Source organism: Erpetoichthys calabaricus, chromosome 5 (assembly GCF_900747795.2).
Source record: "Erpetoichthys calabaricus chromosome 5, fErpCal1.3, whole genome shotgun sequence".
Classification (NCBI taxonomy): Eukaryota; Metazoa; Chordata; class Cladistia; order Polypteriformes; family Polypteridae; genus Erpetoichthys; species Erpetoichthys calabaricus.
Genome location: NC_041398.2, coordinates 196,981,924 through 197,003,093, shown reverse-complemented (window position 1 = coordinate 197,003,093; position 21,170 = coordinate 196,981,924). Strand labels below are relative to the sequence as shown.

General features: G+C 36.7%; 1 protein-coding gene across 3 annotated transcripts in view; it reads right to left on the bottom strand.

Annotated features, from left to right (window-relative positions):
* LOC114652857 (WD repeat-containing protein 70) overlaps positions 1-21,170 on the bottom strand; it is a 444,610-nt gene that overhangs the window by 281,197 nt on the left and 142,243 nt on the right. For all 3 annotated transcript variants that reach the window (XM_051928488.1, XM_051928489.1, XM_051928490.1), the window contains one exon: positions 5,857-6,010. In XM_051928488.1, the coding sequence (XP_051784448.1) occupies positions 5,857-6,010 (154 nt within the window). The remainder of the gene's footprint in view (positions 1-5,856; positions 6,011-21,170) is intronic.

Sequence of the window (21,170 nt, the reverse complement as noted above, 5' to 3'; positions counted from 1 at the left end):
TTATCATCTGTTAGTATTGCCTAATTTTTATATTTTTATATTCTTCATCTTGTAAAGCACTTTGAGCTGCATAATTTGTATGAAAATTTGCTATATAAATAAATGTTGTTGTTGTTGATACAGTGGCTGAGTCCATCAATGTCTACCCCATTTGAATCACAAAGCATATCCCAGTCAGTATTTTCAAAGGCATCTTTCATAGCCTCCTCAGCTTCCATTGACCATTCCTGCACAGTCCTGGTGGTGGCTGGTAGTCACTGGGCAATTGGTTTATATGTGGGTATGAGCTATACCAAATTATGGTCAGATCAGCCTAAAGATGGCAAAGCAATAGAATTATATGCCTCTTTAACGTTGGCATAAAACAAGTTCAGGATCCCATTTCCACTTGTACAGTCCACAAACTAGTAAAAACTAGTGAGGGTGGAGGGAAGTGAGACATGGTTAAAGTCCACAGAAACTATGATGAACTGAAGTAGACTGAAGCGCTTCTTGAATAGCTAAGTAGCTGCTGTGGACTGTGTGTGTGTCTCATCTGTTGCCATGCTCATTACAATGTACAAATTAATCATTAAGCTTTAGTTACCTTGTGTTACCATGTTCCTGAAGTGGTAACAACGATTTTAGATTTTTCTCTCAGCAACAAGTGTTTCATTACATTTTTGTTGCTCTCTCCCTGAAACCTGGGTAGTTAAATGAGCATGGACTGGAAAAATTGGGGGGTGAGTGTTTAAGAAACCCTGTGAGTGTAGCCTTCACAGCGGTGTCTCTGCTATCCACTAAAAACTTTGTAATGAGTTGTTCCCATAAGAATTGAGAATCACATCTGGCCCTGCAAGATTAATGACAGACAATGTAGGAAAGCTTTGGGGATATTGTTAAAAAGTTGTATAATGGAAATAATATTGATGCTAGGACTACATATCCCAAAGTCAGTAAGGCTTTGTTCATTTCTTGCTTAAAACAGTAATACTTACTTTTTCTGTTATATATATGGCCAGTCCTCCAACTTTTCAGCTTTGCATTTAATAATAAAACAAAAACAGATTATTACCTTGCTTCTTCCATTTGTTTAATATTTTGTGTAGTTTCCTGTGGGGTCATCAAAAACTCACCAAATAGGCAAAATACATCAAACTTGTTTTCGGTATTTTGCACACTATGTTTTGATTTGTTCAAAATGTGCACTAGTCATTGTCTTAACATTACAGGAAACATAAAATTTCCATTCTACAATTTCCAGTGTGAGGTAAAGCTTTGGCCTGTTGTTAGCCTCTTCCTTTACCTGCATTTTAACACTGGTCCTTTCTATTGGTGTCTGTTTGTTATTCAATATTAATTATACTATAGCTGTAAATAAAAGAATAACTTTATTCTAACAATCCACATCATAACATTGCAAAAAACAATCTATTTTCTTAATCTGATTTTATATACTAGTGTTTTGGCATTTATGACTATTTGTCTGCTTCTGGACTCTTGTCTTTGCCCTCTTGATATTTATCCCTGAGTTTTCTGCCTGCCTGTTTGTGCTTTAATCAGTGCCTACTTATGATTTGATATTTTAGCTGTGGTCATCATTAAACAAATTATGCTTTTCATGTTGAACTCACTCAGAAAAGAGGCATCTGTTAGTTGATTCTAGATTACACTCACTATCTGTATTTATCTTTCACAGTTGTCCATGCATCTCAGTCAGTCCAACACCATTAATACCATGCCTCAGCACCTATTTTTCCCTAGTGTTCAGAAAACAGTGGTGTGGAAAATTATTCAATATCTTTGAAAATCATCATAATTTTCTATATGACAAAAAGATTTGTTCACATATTTATTCATTCAGCATTTTTAATGTTAACTCTTGTGCTGTAAAATACATTTCCAAAGTCAAAACAAACCAGTTTCTGTACATATTTAACTGAAGAAGAAAAACTTAAAAGTTAGTTTTGCATAACTATTTAAACTTTTGTGCTTTGGAAGCTCCAGGTTTACTCAGATTAATCACAAATGACACAAAGGTGAAAGGTTGATCACAACACCCAGACTCTTACTGGAACAGACCAAGGATACTAAAAATCCAACCGTTACTCTCAGAAGTTTGCAATGCTCTTTGACAGAAACTGGAGTGAAGGTGCATGTGTCCACAATTTCAAGAGCTCTCCATAAAACAGACCGCTACAGGAGAGTAGCAAAAAAGAAGTAATTTCTTAAGAAGGTCCACATAAAAGCACACATGGCATTTACTACAAAGCATGAGAAAGACCCAGTTAAGATCTGGGAGAAGGTTTTATGGTCAGATGAGACCAAAATAGAACTTTCTAGCCTGACTTCAAAGAGGTATGTGTGACATAAAACTGACAATCCTCATGCCTCAAGAAACACCATACCTACAGTAAAATATAGTGGTGGAAGCATCATGCTATGGGGATAATTTTCAATTGCAGGGACTGGGAATCTTGTCAGAGTTGAAGGGACAATGGATGCACACAAATACCGCATAATACTGCAGGAGAACGTGTTCCAGTCTGCTATGAACCTATAGCTCGGGGGAAGATTCATCTTTCAACATGACAATGACCCCAATCATCAGACCAAAGAAACACTGGAATGGCTCAATAAGAGAAAGATGAATATTTTGGAATGGCCAAGTCAAAGCCCTGATTTTAACCCTATAGAGAATCTGTGCCACTATTTGAAAACTGCTCTCCAGTGACACCATCGAATCAACCCAGAGGATCTCTATCAATTCTGGTAAGAAGAATGAGGAAAAATCACTCCTGAACAATGTACAAAACTAGTTCATACCACCCCAAATAATTAAGGCTGTCATTGCAGCAAAAGAGTTCTCTACAAATGTGTAGGGTTAAATACTTCTGCAAACAGTAATTTCAGAAATAGTAACTTCAGAGTTTTTCTTCTTCAGTTAAATATCTATAGAAAACATGAATGTGAAAATTTAATGTAAGCTTATGATGTAACACAAATAGTGAATAAACAAATATGTGTACAAATCTTATGTCAAGAAGAAAATTATGATAATTTTCAAGGGGACTTTTGCACCCCACTATATACAGTATGGCCTCAGAACATAAGAAACAACTACAAAACCAATTATAGTTACTCTGGTGCCAGATACACTTATGAGCAACTTTGTGTTTGAACATGATGTTAATTATTAGTGGCGGCTCTGTGGCTAAGGATCTGCGCTGGTATCCCGAAGGTTGCCGGTTCGAATCCCCATCACTGCCAAAAGAGATCCTACTCTGCTGGGCCCTTGAGCAAGGCCCTTAACATTCAATTGCTCCAGGGGTGCTGTACAATGGCTGACCCTGCGCTCTGACCCCAAGGGGTATGTGAAAAACCAAGTAATTTCCTTCGGGATTAATAAAGTATAATAATAAAAAAATAAAAAAAATAAAAATAAAAAATAAATAAAAATATCCAATCCATGACTAGCACAGAAATCTAGTACCATTTCACTGTATGAATTAAGGTCAGGCAGGCTGTTCCACCCAATCACACCTCTCCAGGAGCACCCTTTATTCTCAACATGAGAATTAAACAGTCAGTAGAAATCAATAGCTAAAAGAAGGCTGCAAATTTTAAGTAACTGTTCAGTTGAAGCCTTCATCTCTTTAACTCTATGTCACATAAAACTAACCCTCTCATCTGCCAGAATAAACATTCAACTGTATGGTACCCAACTAGGATCACTGAGGCAGACATCTGCCACCACAAAGGTCAGAGCAGTAGGTATCTCTCCTACATTCACTGCTGAATGAGTTCCTACATCCTATTACAAAATTAGTATTGTATAACTCTCTGGGATATTCCCGCCTAAACACCCTGATCTTACTCTTAATACTTTTAAGCATCTATCAGAAAAAAAGAAGAAAAAAAACCAATTGAAAATACTTTCTTCATTAATAATTATTAATTTCTTTCCATCAGGATTATCAAAACTTTCGCTACACAAATAAAATAAACATGCTGAACACTGGAAAATAAACAATGCGGTAGCAACGTAGCCAAACAAAACATGACTTAAATAGAATCAAGACATGCACTATTTACAAAGGTTACCTAACTGGAAAATTGTAAGCTTTCATTTTACTAACCTTCATTTAAATTCGTGCAATTAAGCCTTAAAGTTAGCATTGGATCATTAATTGTAAATGGTTTATAAAAGCATACTTGAAAACTGCATGAGGCAGGCATTCTATACTCTACTTAGAATTAAAAGACAAATACTTTTAATTTTAACAAAGCAAAAGAATAATGTAAGAAATAACATTTTGAATTAAGCACAGAAAATGTATTTTATTAATAATAATACATCTTATAAATAGTTTTAAAAATTGTTACTGCATATGATGAAAACATATAACATTAGAGTGAGAACCACAAACTTCACACGGTCAGAGAAAGCAAAGCTGTAAGAATTAAATGCAAATGAATCAAGATGTATTTACAGTTTTGTCCAGTTTAAGAAGGTAAGAACTCCCAGGTTTATCAAAACATGAAACATATTTGGTTTCTCTGCACCTAAACTATAAAGGTAGATTAAAATAATAATCATCATATCAGAATCTTCTTTTGCATGAATACATTCTTCCAAAAAGCAGTAGCGTTTGGAATGCACGTAATCCTTTCTATTTTTCTTCATACAGAGATGAATGAGACAATAAATAAATGTTGTATATACAATTTTTATAATTAAAACTATGTTAGCTAAGTGTTATTTTGAGAAAGTACAGCAAGAAGATGGAGCTAGTGAGGACAATGGAGAGAATGCATTTACATGTTTTTAAAAGCACAATATCATTAAGCAGAGATATATTCTGAATCTACAGAATGGCTCTGGAACACAATCACACGTGGCAAGCAGAATGCAAAGCTGAGTTACTGGCTCTTTTTTGTCTAGCAAGGCAAGAATTATACTGAAGGATAACCTTAACAAAATGTATGATTTTTTTCCTCTAGTTGTATTGTATTACAGGTTTGATAAAGCACACAGTTTGTACTCCACTCTTAAATCACCTCTGTTGAACCTGCTCCTTTCTTAAGGCTGACCAACAGCCACATTTCTGGATTTCACCTAACACATATAGCCTGCTGTCTTTGGCATTTCATCAATCCAGCCACCTACTCATACTGTTTTGTTTGGCTTTGTCTTGATTGTTACATTTTTTTCTGATTGTGTTATGTTATTCTAGATGTTTATGAAAATGTTCAGTTATAATTGTGGCAAAGAAGTAGAACATTTAAAATAAAGTTAAAAGGACAGTACTGGCATGCTGGTACAGTGTCTGAAAAGCATCTTTTTATTGTTATTACATACAGTTGGTTAAACAATTTTTATCCTGTAAATAATGCAGCTATATAGTTCATTATAAAATGGCATATATCAAAACATCTAAGAGATCCCTAACTTGTTTCAGGGTAATTTTGATTTTTAATTTTTAGAAAGAGGACATTATAAAACACTTGTCCATGTATCAGGGCTATAAAAAATGAAAAATTTAAAATACAGCATGTGAAATAAATACTGTCTATAGAAATACTCTATCTATCTATCTATCTATCTATCTATCTATCTATCTACTCAGGAAAAAAAGACTCTGCATTGCATTGACTTAAATCATACTAACTGAAATATCTAACTTTTACAGGTTAATATTGTAAAAAAAAATGAACAACTACTGCAGACAAAAAAACAGTCAATTACTACCAGAGTCTTGTTAAACAAAAATTTTACTAATTTATAAAAACTAAAGTGTACATGTAGTAACTATAAATGAATCTTGCAAAAATCTAATGGGCATTAATCTAAATAAACAAATGATTAAAATTTACCTTTGTATTTGCCATATCCACTATATATTGATCACCTTTGACACATTCAATTACTTGGAAGCCATCTCTGTCAAGAACTTTAGCCTGAGAATTTCCAGCAACAACAAGGATAACATCACCCGTAATACTGTACTGCAAAGACTTTATTTGGTGACTAGAAAGAAACAAAATGTATGCATTAATTAATTAGAATAAATTTACTTTGTTAACATATTTACATTTTAATTTACATATTTTCAAAAGGATAGAATATAAACAATAAGAAGAATATGATATATTTAAGATATTAATAAAGGGAATGTTAATAGTGCAATTGGAATAAATCATGGCTAAGCCAGGCTGCTACATTTCTGAAATTTCTTATATATGTTTGCATTTACATTTATTTGCATAGCAGACACTTTTATCCAAAGCGACTAACAAGAGGTAAACAACTTCTATGGAATGTGGCAACAGTGTAGAATTACTAGAATGTTTCAATTGACTTCTGCAAGAAAGGAAGAATAATAACAGGAATCTGTTTCAGAATCAAATACCCTCTTCACAGAAATAGCTAAAGTTGTGATAAAAAAAGACAGCTTAATGGCTCTGGTGATTGTAATGTCCTGCCACTCCAAGGGTTGGCACTGTGTCCTAATGACTTTTCTCTTTCTGCCTCTTGCAGACAGGAAGATTGAAAATTTTAACACCACTGACATCACTTCTGGTATCTGTCCAGTTGGACCTGCCTCCTCCTGCCGGAAGAACACATAGCTAGAAGATCTGCCATCCTAGGGCAATTCTGGCCTGAACTCAAAACTGAAAAGATGTCTGCAATATTATTGCATGTTTTTCACTCTATCAATTATGTAGGGTGGGCAGGGTGGTAACACAACTCTTTATTGTAGTCTTGAGTTTCTCTGTCAACTGTCAAGCTGCTCTGCTTGATGTCATGTTTCAACTAGGGTGTGTTCCCTGGCTTATCTTTATTTTCCTTTTCTACATCTTCTTTGTTTCTTGTAGAGAAATACTTTTTAAACATTCATGAAATTTATAGGTTTTTGTTAATATTGTTCTGTTTATTATTTATTACCGATCATGCTGCATATCAAGCTCTCATACTACGCAAGTAGTGTATGGAAAGCATACATGTAATTTTGGATTCATTCAATGTTATTTTCTATTTTGTGAAATTTGACAGAAGCTACAAATAGTATCCCATAGACAGTATATCAATAAAAAAAGCATTCTTAGAAAAAGACTACAAGAGAATAACTTTTATAGCTAAGAAGATGAAATGCTGCAAAGATAAAATATTTACACCTTTAAGGATTATTAATGCTGGAATGAGCTCAGAAAAACAATTAAAATTGGTATTTATTTAAACTGGGAAAAGCTAGTGACTGAATATATACATGTGTGTATGTATATATATATATATATATATATATATGTGTGTGTATGTATATATCTTTATATATATAAAGATATATACATATACACACACACACACACACACAGGGTGGGCCATAAGTTTCCATACATATGGTTTTTAACATTTTATTTTTTATATTTCAGATACCCTAAAAGAATGCATTTGAATACAGAGCAACAAGTAGCCTCCCAGATCCCCAGATCTCACCCCACTTGATTTTTATCTTTGGGGGCATTTTAAGGCCATGGTGTATCAGGAAAAGATACGAAACATAAATAATCTTAGGGAACGTATCACCAACGCCATTACAAGCATAACTCCAGCTGTGCTTATACATGTTCATCAGCAGTGGTGGACACGTATTGAAATGTGTTTTCAAAACAATGAAGAGCATATTATATAAATAAAAATGGTTTTTCATAAAAAAATGTTTATTTTCCTATGTATGGAAACTTATGAGTACGGTATATATATATATATATATATATATATATATATATATATATATATATCTATAATAATAAAAGGCAAAGCCCTCACTGACTGACTGACTCACTGACTCACTCATCACTAATTCTCCAACTTCCCGTGTAGGTGGAAGGCTGAAATTTGGCAGGCTCATTCCTTACAGCTTACTTACAAAAGTTAGGCAGGTTTCATTTCGAAATTCAAAGCGTAATGGTCATAACTGGAACATATTTTTTGTCCATACACTGTAATGGAGGAGGCGGAGTCACGTATCGCGTCATCACGCCTCCTACGTAATCACATGAACTAAAAACAAGGAAGAGATTTACAGCACGAGTCACACGCGGGAACGAAGGTAAATGACGTTAATTTTTGACTGTCTTTTAATACTGTGTAAGCATACATATTAACACATGTGCAATTAAACGTGTGCATTTACGGGGTGATTTCTCAGGCTTAAAAGCTCACCTTTTATCAAACGTGGGAACAAAGGTAACTGACGTTGTTCACTGTCTTTTAATACTGTGTAACCATACATATTAACACATGTGCAATTAAACGTGTGCATTTACGGGCTGATTTCTCAGGCTTAAAAGCTCGCCTTTTACTAAAAAGGTAAATGCAAAACTATTTTCAATCAGTTTATTGAAACGCTCCCGTTAAGGATTGCAATAACATATTCGCGAGATAAAAGAACGAAGTAGGGGGAAATGGAGGAAGAGCCGCGAACAGCTAAGAGCAAAAAATTAATTAAACAATTGAGAACGGAGCGAGTTAAGCATACAAGCATGTTCATAAGGGAAAGAAAGCACGGTGTAAAACGTAAGTTTAAATTAAGTTTATAGAAACGCTCCCGCTGCGGATTGCAATAACATATTCGCGAGATAAAAGTTTAATGAGAACACACGAGGTATAAACGAACCACACGCCGTGGCGCAACGTTAGGGGCAACAGTTTCAAACATTCTATGATCTGCTTCTCGCAACTGAAAGATGGCACATGGCGGATGTTAGCCGACTTGCTGACCGCAATGTTAGGGGCTTCAACTATGGCGCTGACGCCATATCTCAGTGCCAACACTTTGCAGACTGTACTTAAAAGACACGCCCTCCTCACTGGACAGTTAAAAACACCAATCAAACTAACGATGACATCAAGTATTACCCAATCAAAAGTAGGAAAGGAGGCATCTTCATAAAATGCGTGTGGGATGATTTGCATGAGACGCTGCTTTAAAAAAAATGATAAAAAAAATACGGAACAAATCCCGTCCCGTATTGATTCAAAACGGGACGCGCAATTTCATTCTCAAATACGGGACGATTCCGTATTTTAAAGGACGGGCGGCAACCCTACAATGCCAGGTAACCACCCATACAATCAGATTGTGATTCAGACTAGGAATGCAATGAATGTAATTACCCCGATCTACATACAAGGCGAAAGTCTTGCAACATTCACAGATGATGGTTTGGGATAAGTACACCATAGAACATAAAAGAGCCTATGAAGCCTTGAACCGAAAAAAGCAAGATCTCAGAGATCGTAAAAAAAAAAAATAGGAGGTAATGTCGTTTTACTCGCTGTAGATTTTAGTCAAACATTACCAGTTATTTCACGAGGGAGACCAGCAGATGAATTCAACGCGTGTTTAAAATCCATGCTTCTCCCACGCTCGGTTATATGTTGCGTGTTCTCGGGTAGGTGCACCAAAAAATGTATACATTTAAGCATGTAATGGGCAAACAAAAAATGAAGGCACTACAGTAGTACTTAATGTAACTTTACTTCTTAAATGTTAATGTTTTACTGTTTAATAATTTATACACTTCTTATATGTTGTTCAAATTCTTTTATCAAAATACCAGTGACAGCGCAATGCACGATAACATGGAGTGAATACACCATACGCATCCGCCCACGGCCGCCCTGGTGTGCGCAGATAGGAGTTGATTCTACAATAAAATAAAATAAAGATAAAAAGAGTAATACAATCATCACCCATAAAGCGGATAGTAGACGTGACGTACTATACGTGTACCAGATTTCAAGTCAATAGGTGAAACAGTTTGCGAGCTACAGGTGATTTAAAATCCTGGACAGACAAACCAATAGCCACGGTAGCAAATTATAGAAGAAGATTTTACTGTTTAATAATTTATATTTATATGAAATGTGCTCCTTATGTATTACTTCATATTCTCATATGATAATGATGTTAATGTTGTTTATATTGATTTCTATGTTACTGAAACTGCATGTATGTGTGTATATGTGTATATATATATATATATATATATATATATATATATATATAATGTCTGTATACATATATATATATATATATATATATATATATATATATATATATATATGATATATGTGTTTGTGTGTGTATATATATATATATATATATATATATACTAGCAAAATACCCGCACTTCGCAGCGGAGAAGTACTGTGTTAAAGAGGTTATGAAAAAGTAAAGGAAACATTTTAAAAATAACGTAACATGATTGTCAATGTAATTGTGTTATTATTGTTATGAGTGTTGCTGTCATATATATATATATATATATATATATATATATATATATATATATATATATATATATATATATATATATATATATACACATACCCATATATTATATGACAGCAACACTCATAACAATAACAACACAATTACATTGACAATCATGTTACGTTATTTTTAAAATGTTTCCTTTACTTTTTCATAACCTCTTTAACACACTACTTCTCCGCTGCGAAGTGCGGGTATTTTGCTAATATATATATATATCTCCGGCTTAAAGCTCGAAGTGATCACTCGAGTGAAGGCAGCTTCACAAAAAAAACAGTTCCTTAACAAACTGTTATTGGTATATTTTACCTCAATTTTAAAAGGTTTTCTTTTCTTCTTAATAAAAATTTAAAAGCAGAACTTCACCGGTGCGAACCGCGGGGATTTGAGCGACTGACGCATACAGACATATTCATGAGTGCAGGTACTTCGGAAAGACAGCACCGTGTAAACCTAAAGTTTAAATTAAGTTCATAGACCTACAAAAGGTTGCCATTGATTTCAGGCAAGATTGCTTTTCTCCTGTACGTTGCATTCTCAAGAGTGTGCTTGCACGGCTTGGTCATATTACAACCAGAGTGCTGAACTGACAACGTGATATACAAACAGAACAATCGTAAAAACAGGATTAAATAAAAAGGCTGCTTCCGTTGGCAAAGCAACGAAAAAGGAAGACCTTATATGACGTTCGTTTATAAAACAGCGGAGAGGCTGTGTGAAGTCAGCTTCACAAAAAAAACAGATCCTTAACAAATTGTTATTGGTAGATTTTCACTCAATTTAAAAAGGTTTTCTTCTTAATAAAAATTTAAAAGCAGTACTTCGCCGCTGCAAAGCACGGGGATGTATATATAGATAGATAGATAGATAGATAGATAGATAGATAGATAGATAGATAGATAGATAGATAGATAGATAGATAGATAGATAGATAGATAGATAGATAGATAGATAGATAGATAGATAGATAGATAGATAGATAGATAGATAGATAGATAGATAGATATAGATAGATAGACAGATAGAGATATATATATATATAGATAGATAGAGATATATAAATATAGATAGATAGATAGATAGATAGATAGATAGATAGATAGATAGATAGATAGATAGATAGATAGATAGATAGATAGATAGAGATATGTGTATGTATGTAGATATGTATATATGTATGTGTATATATATGTTGATATATGTATATATATGTGGATGTGTATATGTATATATATATTTGTATATATGTAGATATGTGTATATGTAGATATGTATATATAAGTATATATGTTTATGTATATATATGTTTACATAACCTCTTTAACACACTACTTCTCCGCTGCGAAGCGCGGGTATTTTGCTAGTATATATATATATATATATATATCAGTGGCGGCTGCTAGCTTTTGAAACAGGGGAAGCTCATATTAGGCCTTCATCATAAAATTCATTATGTTATTTGTACATAAATTCTGCCCTCCGTTCCTTTTGCAGAAAATGGCCTCTGACCCTGTCGTACCAATTGGCCGTCTTTTCCAGGGACTTAACCAGTTTCCTCTCAATGGCCAGGAGAGCAAGGTTGCTCAAACGATCTTGGCCCATCGTGTTGCGGGTGTATGAATTGACCTGTTTTAAACAGGAGAAGCTCCTCTCTACACCTGCTGATGTAGTGCCAATTGTTGCCACTAACGACAACAGCTTGTATAGCTGAGGCATTGCACTATCCAACCTCCATGTCTTTAAAAAACACCAAGAAATCACACAGCTTACCCCTGCTCCCCTGTAAGTCATGATCTGAATATAGTACTTGAAGTTCAGATCTCAGTCTCCCTGAGTCAAAGAAATGGCCATAACTTTTCAGCACACTTTCAAATGCTGTCAATCAAAAAAGGGGTTCCGCCCTTTAAACAGCTCCTCCAATCATCATGCAGCAGCCCAGCGTCCTGGCCCGCCCACTGCTCCATTCACTCCCAGAGAAGCTGAGCTTCCCTGGAAGTGACGATTTTGGTGCATTTATCCAATTACCGTCCAGCTTTTCTGCAGTGAAAAAAGCTCCTCTGTGCTTGCCCATAGAGCTCCAGTGAAGCTGGGCTTCAGGAGGGTTTAACGCGCTGTGCTGCACGGAAATGTATGACAAGAAAATCGCGTCAAACAATCTACAATAAATACCTGATTCTGAACGAGCTAGTCATGAAGTTGAACGCGTTCTAGCGCACTTTTATTAAAACCAATATAAATACGACAGTGCATATATGAGCATTTATTTTCTGACATAGTAGAGAAAGCGGAGCTTCCCTTGTAGTCTTAGAGAAGTCGCCACTGATATATATATATATATATATATATATATATATATATCTCACACATATACACACACACAAACTGTCCTACAATCCAAGTTCCATCCCAGGTGATCTTAAATATTTCTATGCCTGCTTGTCCCTCCTGTGCAAGTGACTGCAGCAACTCAGGTTTAATGGATGGGCTGTTTATATAAATATTTTTAATACCTCACTGTAGGTACAACCCCAATATGCTCCAAAAGGGCAACAGTTCTATCTATAAAAAGCATGCTTGGGTGTTTTCTCAAGAACTAAAGACAGGTGTCACTCACTTCTGATAAAACATGTTAATATATATATATTCATACTATCCCAGATAGTCAGGACAACTTCAAGCTTGCATACTCACCACCAGTACATTGACAATTCCTTGCACTTCATATCATCCAAGCACATCATAAAAAAAATTGCTATGTCACAATACATTTATAGAGTATAACACAATTTAAAAGCATTGTATCATCAATTCTGATCACCAAGATCCTAGAAATTACTGCCAGGCTCTGCAACGGAATACTTAACTTATACTGTACTTGACAGCATTTACTCTTTGGCAACATGTATTCTTCCTTACTGGCCTTTAACACTAGAATTACCAAAGCCTACGAAAAAACTCGTAAATAGGTCCCACCTTAAATCCCTTCGCATCTCTCCGTCAGCATCTTTTGTCTTGTAAATGTGTCGATAAGCAGCAAGCAGCCTGCTATCACATCCCACCAGCGCCACACAGTTTTCTCAGCTCAAGTCTGTTTACCTGTGTGTCAGTTGCTTAGAGTTGTATAGAGTGAGAAGTCAAGCAAAATGACACCTTTTATAAATACTATATCGTTATTTGAAAACACATGCATTTCATGTGTGTTCCGTGTCTACAACAATCTATGTAAACACATAGTTAAAACAGAAACGTTTTTCACGTTTTAGTAATAATTGACAAAATGTTGACATCTATCCATTCATTATCCAACCCGCTATATCCTAACTACAGGGTCACGGGGGTCTGCTGGAGCCAATCCCAGCCAACACAGGGCGCAAGGCAGGAAATAAACCCTGGGCAGGGCGCCAGCCCACCAAAGGAAAATGTAGACATGAAGTGTATAATGTGTGAAGCCTGAAGTCCAAATATCAAGTAAACACTTTCACGAAAGGTACAAATAGAACAAGTGCGCTTCTATTCAAGAATATAACTGCAGAAAAAGAACCTGCATTAGGGTGCGACATTGACGCCCCTTTGATACGATCACTTTGGTGGCGCAACAGTAACAACTGTTGACTGGTAATCAAAACTTCACAGGTTTGATCCCGGACAACTCCATTTTGAGAAGTGAGCTGCTCTTATTCTTACTATTTTAGAATAAAAACATACATTTGATTTGAGTCTGTAGCAGCCGGTGTAAATTTATGATACTTGTAAAGGTTAGCTTTGGTTTTTTTTTTTATTCAGTTTTATTCTCTCAGTCGTGTTCACAGTTCCCCTAATCTGACACTGCTGTTTTCACTTAAAAACTTCCTATAACAGAGGTGAACTCAGATGATGACGAGAGTTCTACATCAGAGAAAGAATGCATGTCGCACTTTTGCCGTCACTATACTTTGTATATGTACACAGGAAGCTCTGCAGTCTACTTGTGACTTTATGCTGTAGGAAGATAAGTAAATAAATCAAGGTAGATAGGTAAATAACTTTCGATCTAGCTCTAATATACAAAGTACAGCGACGGCAACTTCCACCTGCAGCTATAGACTCTTCAGTACGCAAGCGACTCTCCACTCTAGTGTTTAGATCTGGACGGTGCAGGTCTGAAGTTTGCCAAAATGTTCCATCTCTGCTCAGCAGCTGCAATATTATCACAGTGGAGTCCATCTTCCTTATTCAGCTGCAGGACTGCAAAGCACTGTACAGCCACGGTTTTCAAACTTTTTTTGAACAAGTACCACTCCGCGAGGACCAGTAAACTGAAGTACCACTGTCAATGAATCCTTAATTTACGCCCATGTTGTTTTGAAGAAAAAGTCACTATAATCACTATAATTATGACGTTAAAGTGATATTAAACTAATTAAAGAATCGTTTTAAAAAAGTGCGAGGTATATAAACAGGTAAAAACGACTGAAAAGTCATATGCCCGGTTATTTGACGGCATATTGTTGCTCACGAGAAGAATTTTAATAACTTTGTTCACATGCAAAATACATTATCACTTGTAAGGTTACTCACTCTTACTGCCATGCTTAGTGCGAAACGTGCGCTTTTTTTGCCATTAGGTCCTGGATCCGTGGAGAAAGTGTGCTTACCGAGACCACCAGATCGTATTTCAAAAACAAACAATTTCTTGGTTTCGTCTTTATGCTTGTCATGGAAGAAAAGGCCTTTTCGCATAGATACGTCGAGCCGAAGGGTAGCAGAGCTGTAATCGCCTTAGCACCAAGTTCATCATGCTCTTTCCTCACTTGACTCCAGAATTCTGTCACTGATTTTTCTTTGAACATTTCTTGGAAATGCTGATTATCTGTCATATCTATCAATATCTCCTGCTGCTGGATGGAAAGATCGGCACTCATAATGTTTTCCATATTATACGGCGATGTAATCCAGCGCTTTCCAACGTCGATTCCTGATGTCAAGAATGGAAAATATGATACAAATTCCGAATGGAGCTTCTTCAGATGGTTGGTAACAACTTTCTGTATTTCCCTTGTAACAACGGTAGCGTTCATTGCTAGAATCGGAAACATTTCCAAGCTTCCATTTGCGACCCGATTCATCCAGAAATAGAGTTTCTTATGAAAAGCTGAAACTTTCTCTTTCATTGTAAAAATGTTGTGTCCGTATCCCTGGAGAGACACGTTCAGTTCATTTAATTTTTTAAACACGTCAGCAAGGTAACCAAGGCGGCAAACCCATCACACATCTTCAAACTTCTCTGTAAGTGATGACGAATCTTTCAGGAAGAGATACACCTCATCACAGAGCTCAAAAATCCTCATCAGAACTTTTCCTCTTGAAAGCCATCGAACTTCTATATGGAAAAGCAATGTCTTATGGTCAGAACCTATTTCTTGGCACAATTGACGGAACAACCGCGCGTTCAAAGGGCGGCTCTTGATGTAATTAATAATTTTTACAGCATTATTCAAGGTCTCATGCAAAATCTCACTCATTCTCTTCGATGCCAGCGCATGTCTATGCAGGATGCAATGAGAAGAAGCTATCGAATTATTTTGTTCTGAACAAATTGCAACGCACCAAAACCAAAGAATATCATGTTCGTGGAAGAAATCATCGATATGTTTGAAAATTTCCTCACCAGTTGTTCTCTCAGGTAAAGGTCGACAAAGCAAAATATGTTCGATAATATCTTCAGAATCTGGAACACGAACAAAAACGACCAACTGGGCTTCGCCTGAAATATCCGTGCTTTCATCCAACTGCATTGAAAACTCCTTAGCTGCAATTATCTTCTCAACCACCTGTGGTATCAAATCCTCCGATATATCTTTAATTCTCCTTTGCACGGTGTTATCAGAACATGGGATACTTTTCAAAACGCTGGCCATTTTGTCATTGAACATGATTGATACAATTTCTATTGCCGAAGGAAGCACAAGTTTCTCAACGACAGTATGGGGTTTATTTTGTTTTGCCGCTAGCAATGACAGAGCATATGATGCCTGCAAACACTTGTCAGGCACACTTCTTGTTTTTCTGAACACTGTCTGCCGCTTCAAAAATTCGTCTTTACTCCTGACAAAAAACGACAACGGCTTTCTGTTGTGATCTTTGTGCTTAGTTGTAAAATGTCGCTGAAGTAAGGATGGCTTCATACACTGGTTCAACAGTACCTCTTTGCAGATAACGCACACAGGCTGCTGATGAGTGTCGCTTTCAATGTAATAAAACCCCCATTGCAAATAGTCTTCGCTGTACTTGCGATTTGGTTGGGCTGTCTTTATTTTCTTTATTGGTGGTTCTTTTGGTGTATCTCGTCGCTCAGCATTCGGCGGAAATGTTGTTTCGGTAGCACCGGAAACTTTGCTGTTCGAACCGCCTCTGTGATTCTTGCACAGATGTTACCACTTTTCTGATAACAAATTTGTCCATCTTGAAAGAACTGCGCAGGACACAACACGGTAAAATGGGTAAACGGCGGGTAAATCAGTTTGAATGCAGATCGGAAACGCACCACCTTCCTCGAGACAAACTATAAATCGAACTGAAGACATGAGACTGCTGAGAAGCCAGTTGTCAATTCCCCCAAAATTTTTTCGTTTGTTCAAAGAAACAGACATGAAAGGTCATTTCGCACTCTACTTTGAGAAAGGGTAGACTTGAGATAAGACCTGCAAGGGTTTAAGCTTGGGCGCCTGGGGCATAATAATCCATTTGCTCCAACTTCTGGTGATCCACCGGCTGGACGAAACTTGTTGTCTATTTCTGTGCTATTCCAATTTCGGACCAAAGACGTAAGTAGGTAACGAGTTTTTGGGAAATGGGTGCCCGTGCTAATAAAAGCCGGCTTGGAGTCTTCCACGCATTTACAGTAGTATACTTATACAATATATGATTATATGCAACATATTGGCATTCTAGCAACATCGATTCGTGGAAAATAAAGGACCACACGAGTACCACTTGGAATGACTTGAAGTACCACTAGTGGTACGCATACCACAGTTTGAAAACCGTGGCTGTAGAGGTTGGTGACTATTAGAACATTAGAACAATCTAGATGAGAACAAGCCTAACAAAGCTTACCAATACTAACCACTTATACTAAAAAAAAAAAACTCAAGTCTAGTTTAAAAGGTCCCTAAAGTCCTACTGTCTACCACACTAATAGGGAGCACATTCCAAGTGTCTATGGTTCTCTATGTAAAGAAAAACTTCCTAATGTTTGTGCGAAACTTACCCTTAACAAGTTTCCAACTGTATACCCATGTTCACGAAGAACTCATCCACTGTACCAATTCCCTTCATAATTTTAAACACTTCAATCATGTCTCATCTTTCTTCTTTTGCTTAAACTGAAAAGGCTCAACTCTTTTAATCTTTCTTCATAATTCATTCCCTGTAGCCCTAGAATCAGCCTAGTCACTTTTCTCTGGATTTTTTCTAGCGCTGCTATGTCCTTTTTGTAGCCTGGAGACCAGAACTGTACTTAAGCATAACCTCCTTGAACTTGTACTCTACACATTGTGCTATATAGCCTAACATTCTGTTAGCCTTCATAATGGCTTCTGAACACAGTCTGGAAGTTGATAGCCTAAAGTCCACTACAACTCCTACATTCTTGTCATAAGGTGTACTTTTGATTTTCAGACTTCACATTGTGTATTCAAACCTAATATTTTTACATCCTAATACTTTACATTTACTGACATTAAATTTCACCTGCCACAAATCTGCCCGATCCTATATGCTGTCCATGTTCCTATGCAATGATTCAGCACATTCCAGATTATCAGCCATGGTATCATCTGTAAACTTAACCAGCTTGTTACATATATTCTTATCCAAATCACTTACATATATTAAAAATAGCAGCAGCCCTAGCATAATATCATATGCTCCACTTTGATCATACACTATTGTCGCTTCCTCGTAGAATTCCAGCATGTTCGTAAAACATGACCTCCCTCTTCTGAACTTATGCTGACTGTTCAGTACAACTCCTGTTCTTGCAATGTGTTACTCAATCTTATCCTTAAAAATTCCTTCCATTAATTTTCCTGTGATGCACACTAAGTTTACTGGCCTATAGTTACATGGATCTGTCCAGTGATCCTTTCTATATAACAGGATATTTACCATTTTAGTGAGTTAAGGGTTTATATATTGTGGCATGCCGCTGGGGGGTGGGACCCAGCCAGGTCGCCCAGGAAGACTGGAGGAGGGCTTGTGCCTCCTCCAGACCACGAGGGGGCAACCGCCCTGATTCCTTTGGGGGCCACGGGTACAGAGCTATGAAGCTCAACCTTGTAGGGGCCCGTGGTCTCTGCCAGGGGTCGCCCCAATGCCTGGAGAGCCCTGGACCTCAGCACTTCCGCCACACCAGGAAGTGCTGGGGGGAAGAAGAGCAGGGACACCCGGAGTGCTTCCGGGGAAGCAGCCGGCACTTCCGCCACACTGGGGTGTGTCGGTGGGAGATTGCCGGAGCACACCTGGAGCACATCCAGGTGCTTATAAAAGGGGCCGCCTCCCTTCATTCAAGGCTGGAGTCGAGTGAGGAGAAAGACGAGGTCTGGAGGGAAGAGAAGGAGGTGACCTGAAGTGTGAGGCATAGTGTGGCGTTGGCCTGGACTTTGGGGGAGTTTGGGGGTTTGTGTGTGCACTTTAATTGTAAATAGAAACTGTAAATAAACATGTGGTGGTGTTCGAAACATGTCCTCCTGTCTGTGTCCTGGGCTTGTTCCACAATATGTACTTGTAAACCTCCTTAAGAACTTGAGGGTATAAATGATCCTGGAGATTTTTTTCCGGTCTATTTAATCTAAGCAGTACTTCTCCATTTTCAAATTTCAAACTCACTGTACCTCCTTAGTAGTCCCTTTTACCACTGCTTCCTCACATATGAAGTCCTTAGAAAACTGCAAGTTCAGAGCATCTGCTATTTATTCCTGATGAACTTCTCCTCCTCCTTGACTATTCTTTTACTACTAAAGTACTGAAAGAATCTCTTTGGGTCATCTTTCACCTTATCTGCTATATTCCTCTCTGTCATTTAGCCCCCATAATATCCTTCTTAATGGTTGTCCTCATGTTCTCATATGCCCTAAGATTCACATTGGTGTTATTACTCTTAAACAGCTGTTTTTTCATTTGCAGCTTCTTTTTTACGTCTTTATTAATACACTGCTGAGTTGTTTTTTTTTTTTATTTCCTACTAATTCCAAATTTAGGCATGTACCTCTTCTGCATTACATGTAAAACAGTTGTGAACCTGTTCCACTGGTCCTCGATTGTCTCCACAATTAAAAGTTAATACTGGTCTATCCTCCTTAGACTTTGCTGTATCTGCTCAAAATTTGCCAGACGAAAGAAAAACTTAACAGTTTTAGTCTTTCCATCTGTATTCTTTCACAACACCGGGAACTGTATAACATGTATGGTCAATTGACCCTAGTGGTTCGATCACCTCAACACCCTCAGTTCTATCCTGATTATTACAAAATACTAAATCCAAACAGGTTTAACCTCTCATTTATGGTTTAACATACTGTGTTAAAAAGCAGTCACCGATTACTGCACTTCTAAAAACTCCAGCTCTTGTGCACCGCTATTTGAAAGGTTACCTCAATTAGTATTTGGTTAGTTAAAGTCCCCCACGACTATAATATCCCCCTATAAACTTGCCTTTATAATATCTCTAGTAAGATGTGCATTGAAATTACTGTCTGCATCGGGCAGTCTATAACACACTCATAAAATAAGACCTTTTTTCCTTTGTAGGGTCGCCCTTTGGATACATGGATGTTTTGAATTCCAAACAAATGAGGTTATGATTGAATCTAACTTCTTAAAAAATGATTTATTGATGTATATTGGAATGTTCTGAAATAGAAAAAGAAGCTTAGGAAGGATATTCATCTTGACAGTGTTAAGACCATCTATACAAGTCTTACTTAATTTTTTCCATACAGACAGCAAAATTTTGTTGATAAAGAGCTTTATGTTTACTTGTGGTGTTTACCCCTAAGTATTTAAACTGATCTGCTATGATAAAAGGGAAGGTGTTCAATCTAATATTGTGTGCTTGAGAGTTCACTGGAAAGAGCACACTTTTATTCAAATTAATTCTGAGACCAGAAATCTTTTGAAATTATGTTTGTGCTGTTAGGACTGCAGGCACAGTATTTTGTGGATCTTGTGGATATATATAGTACCATATCATCTGCATATAGTGAAATTTTCTGTTCAAGTCCTTCTCTGATAATCCTGTTTATCTCATAAGCATTTCAACAATGAACTGCCAGTGGCTCAATGGCGATTGCAAAAACCAGTGGTGACAAGGTGCTTCCTTGTCTAGTACCACATTCTAGTTTGAAGTAGTCTGAAATAATGTTGTTATTACAAACTGAAGCTTCTGGACTGGTATACAGTAGTTTGATCCATGCACAAATGTTCGGGCCAAACCCAAATTTCTCCAATACAGTGAAAAGGTAGTTCCATTCAACCATATCAAATGCTTTTTCTGCATCCAACGGTAATATCATCTCTGGGGTTTTAGACTTTGTGGGTGAATAAATTACATTAAACAGGTGTCGAAGATTGGAAGCTGTCTGCCTTTAATAAATCCAGTTTGGTTTTGTGATATTACCAAAGGAAGCACTTTCTCAGTCCTTCTACCTAGGACTTTGGAGAGTATCTTGACATCATTATTCAAAGGTGAGATTGGTCTGTATGATGCACATTGTAATAAGTCTTTATTTTGCTTAGGAAAGATGGTAATTAATGCTTGGTGAAAAGTTTGAGGTACAATTTTATTGTCTCTAGGTTCTATAAATGTTG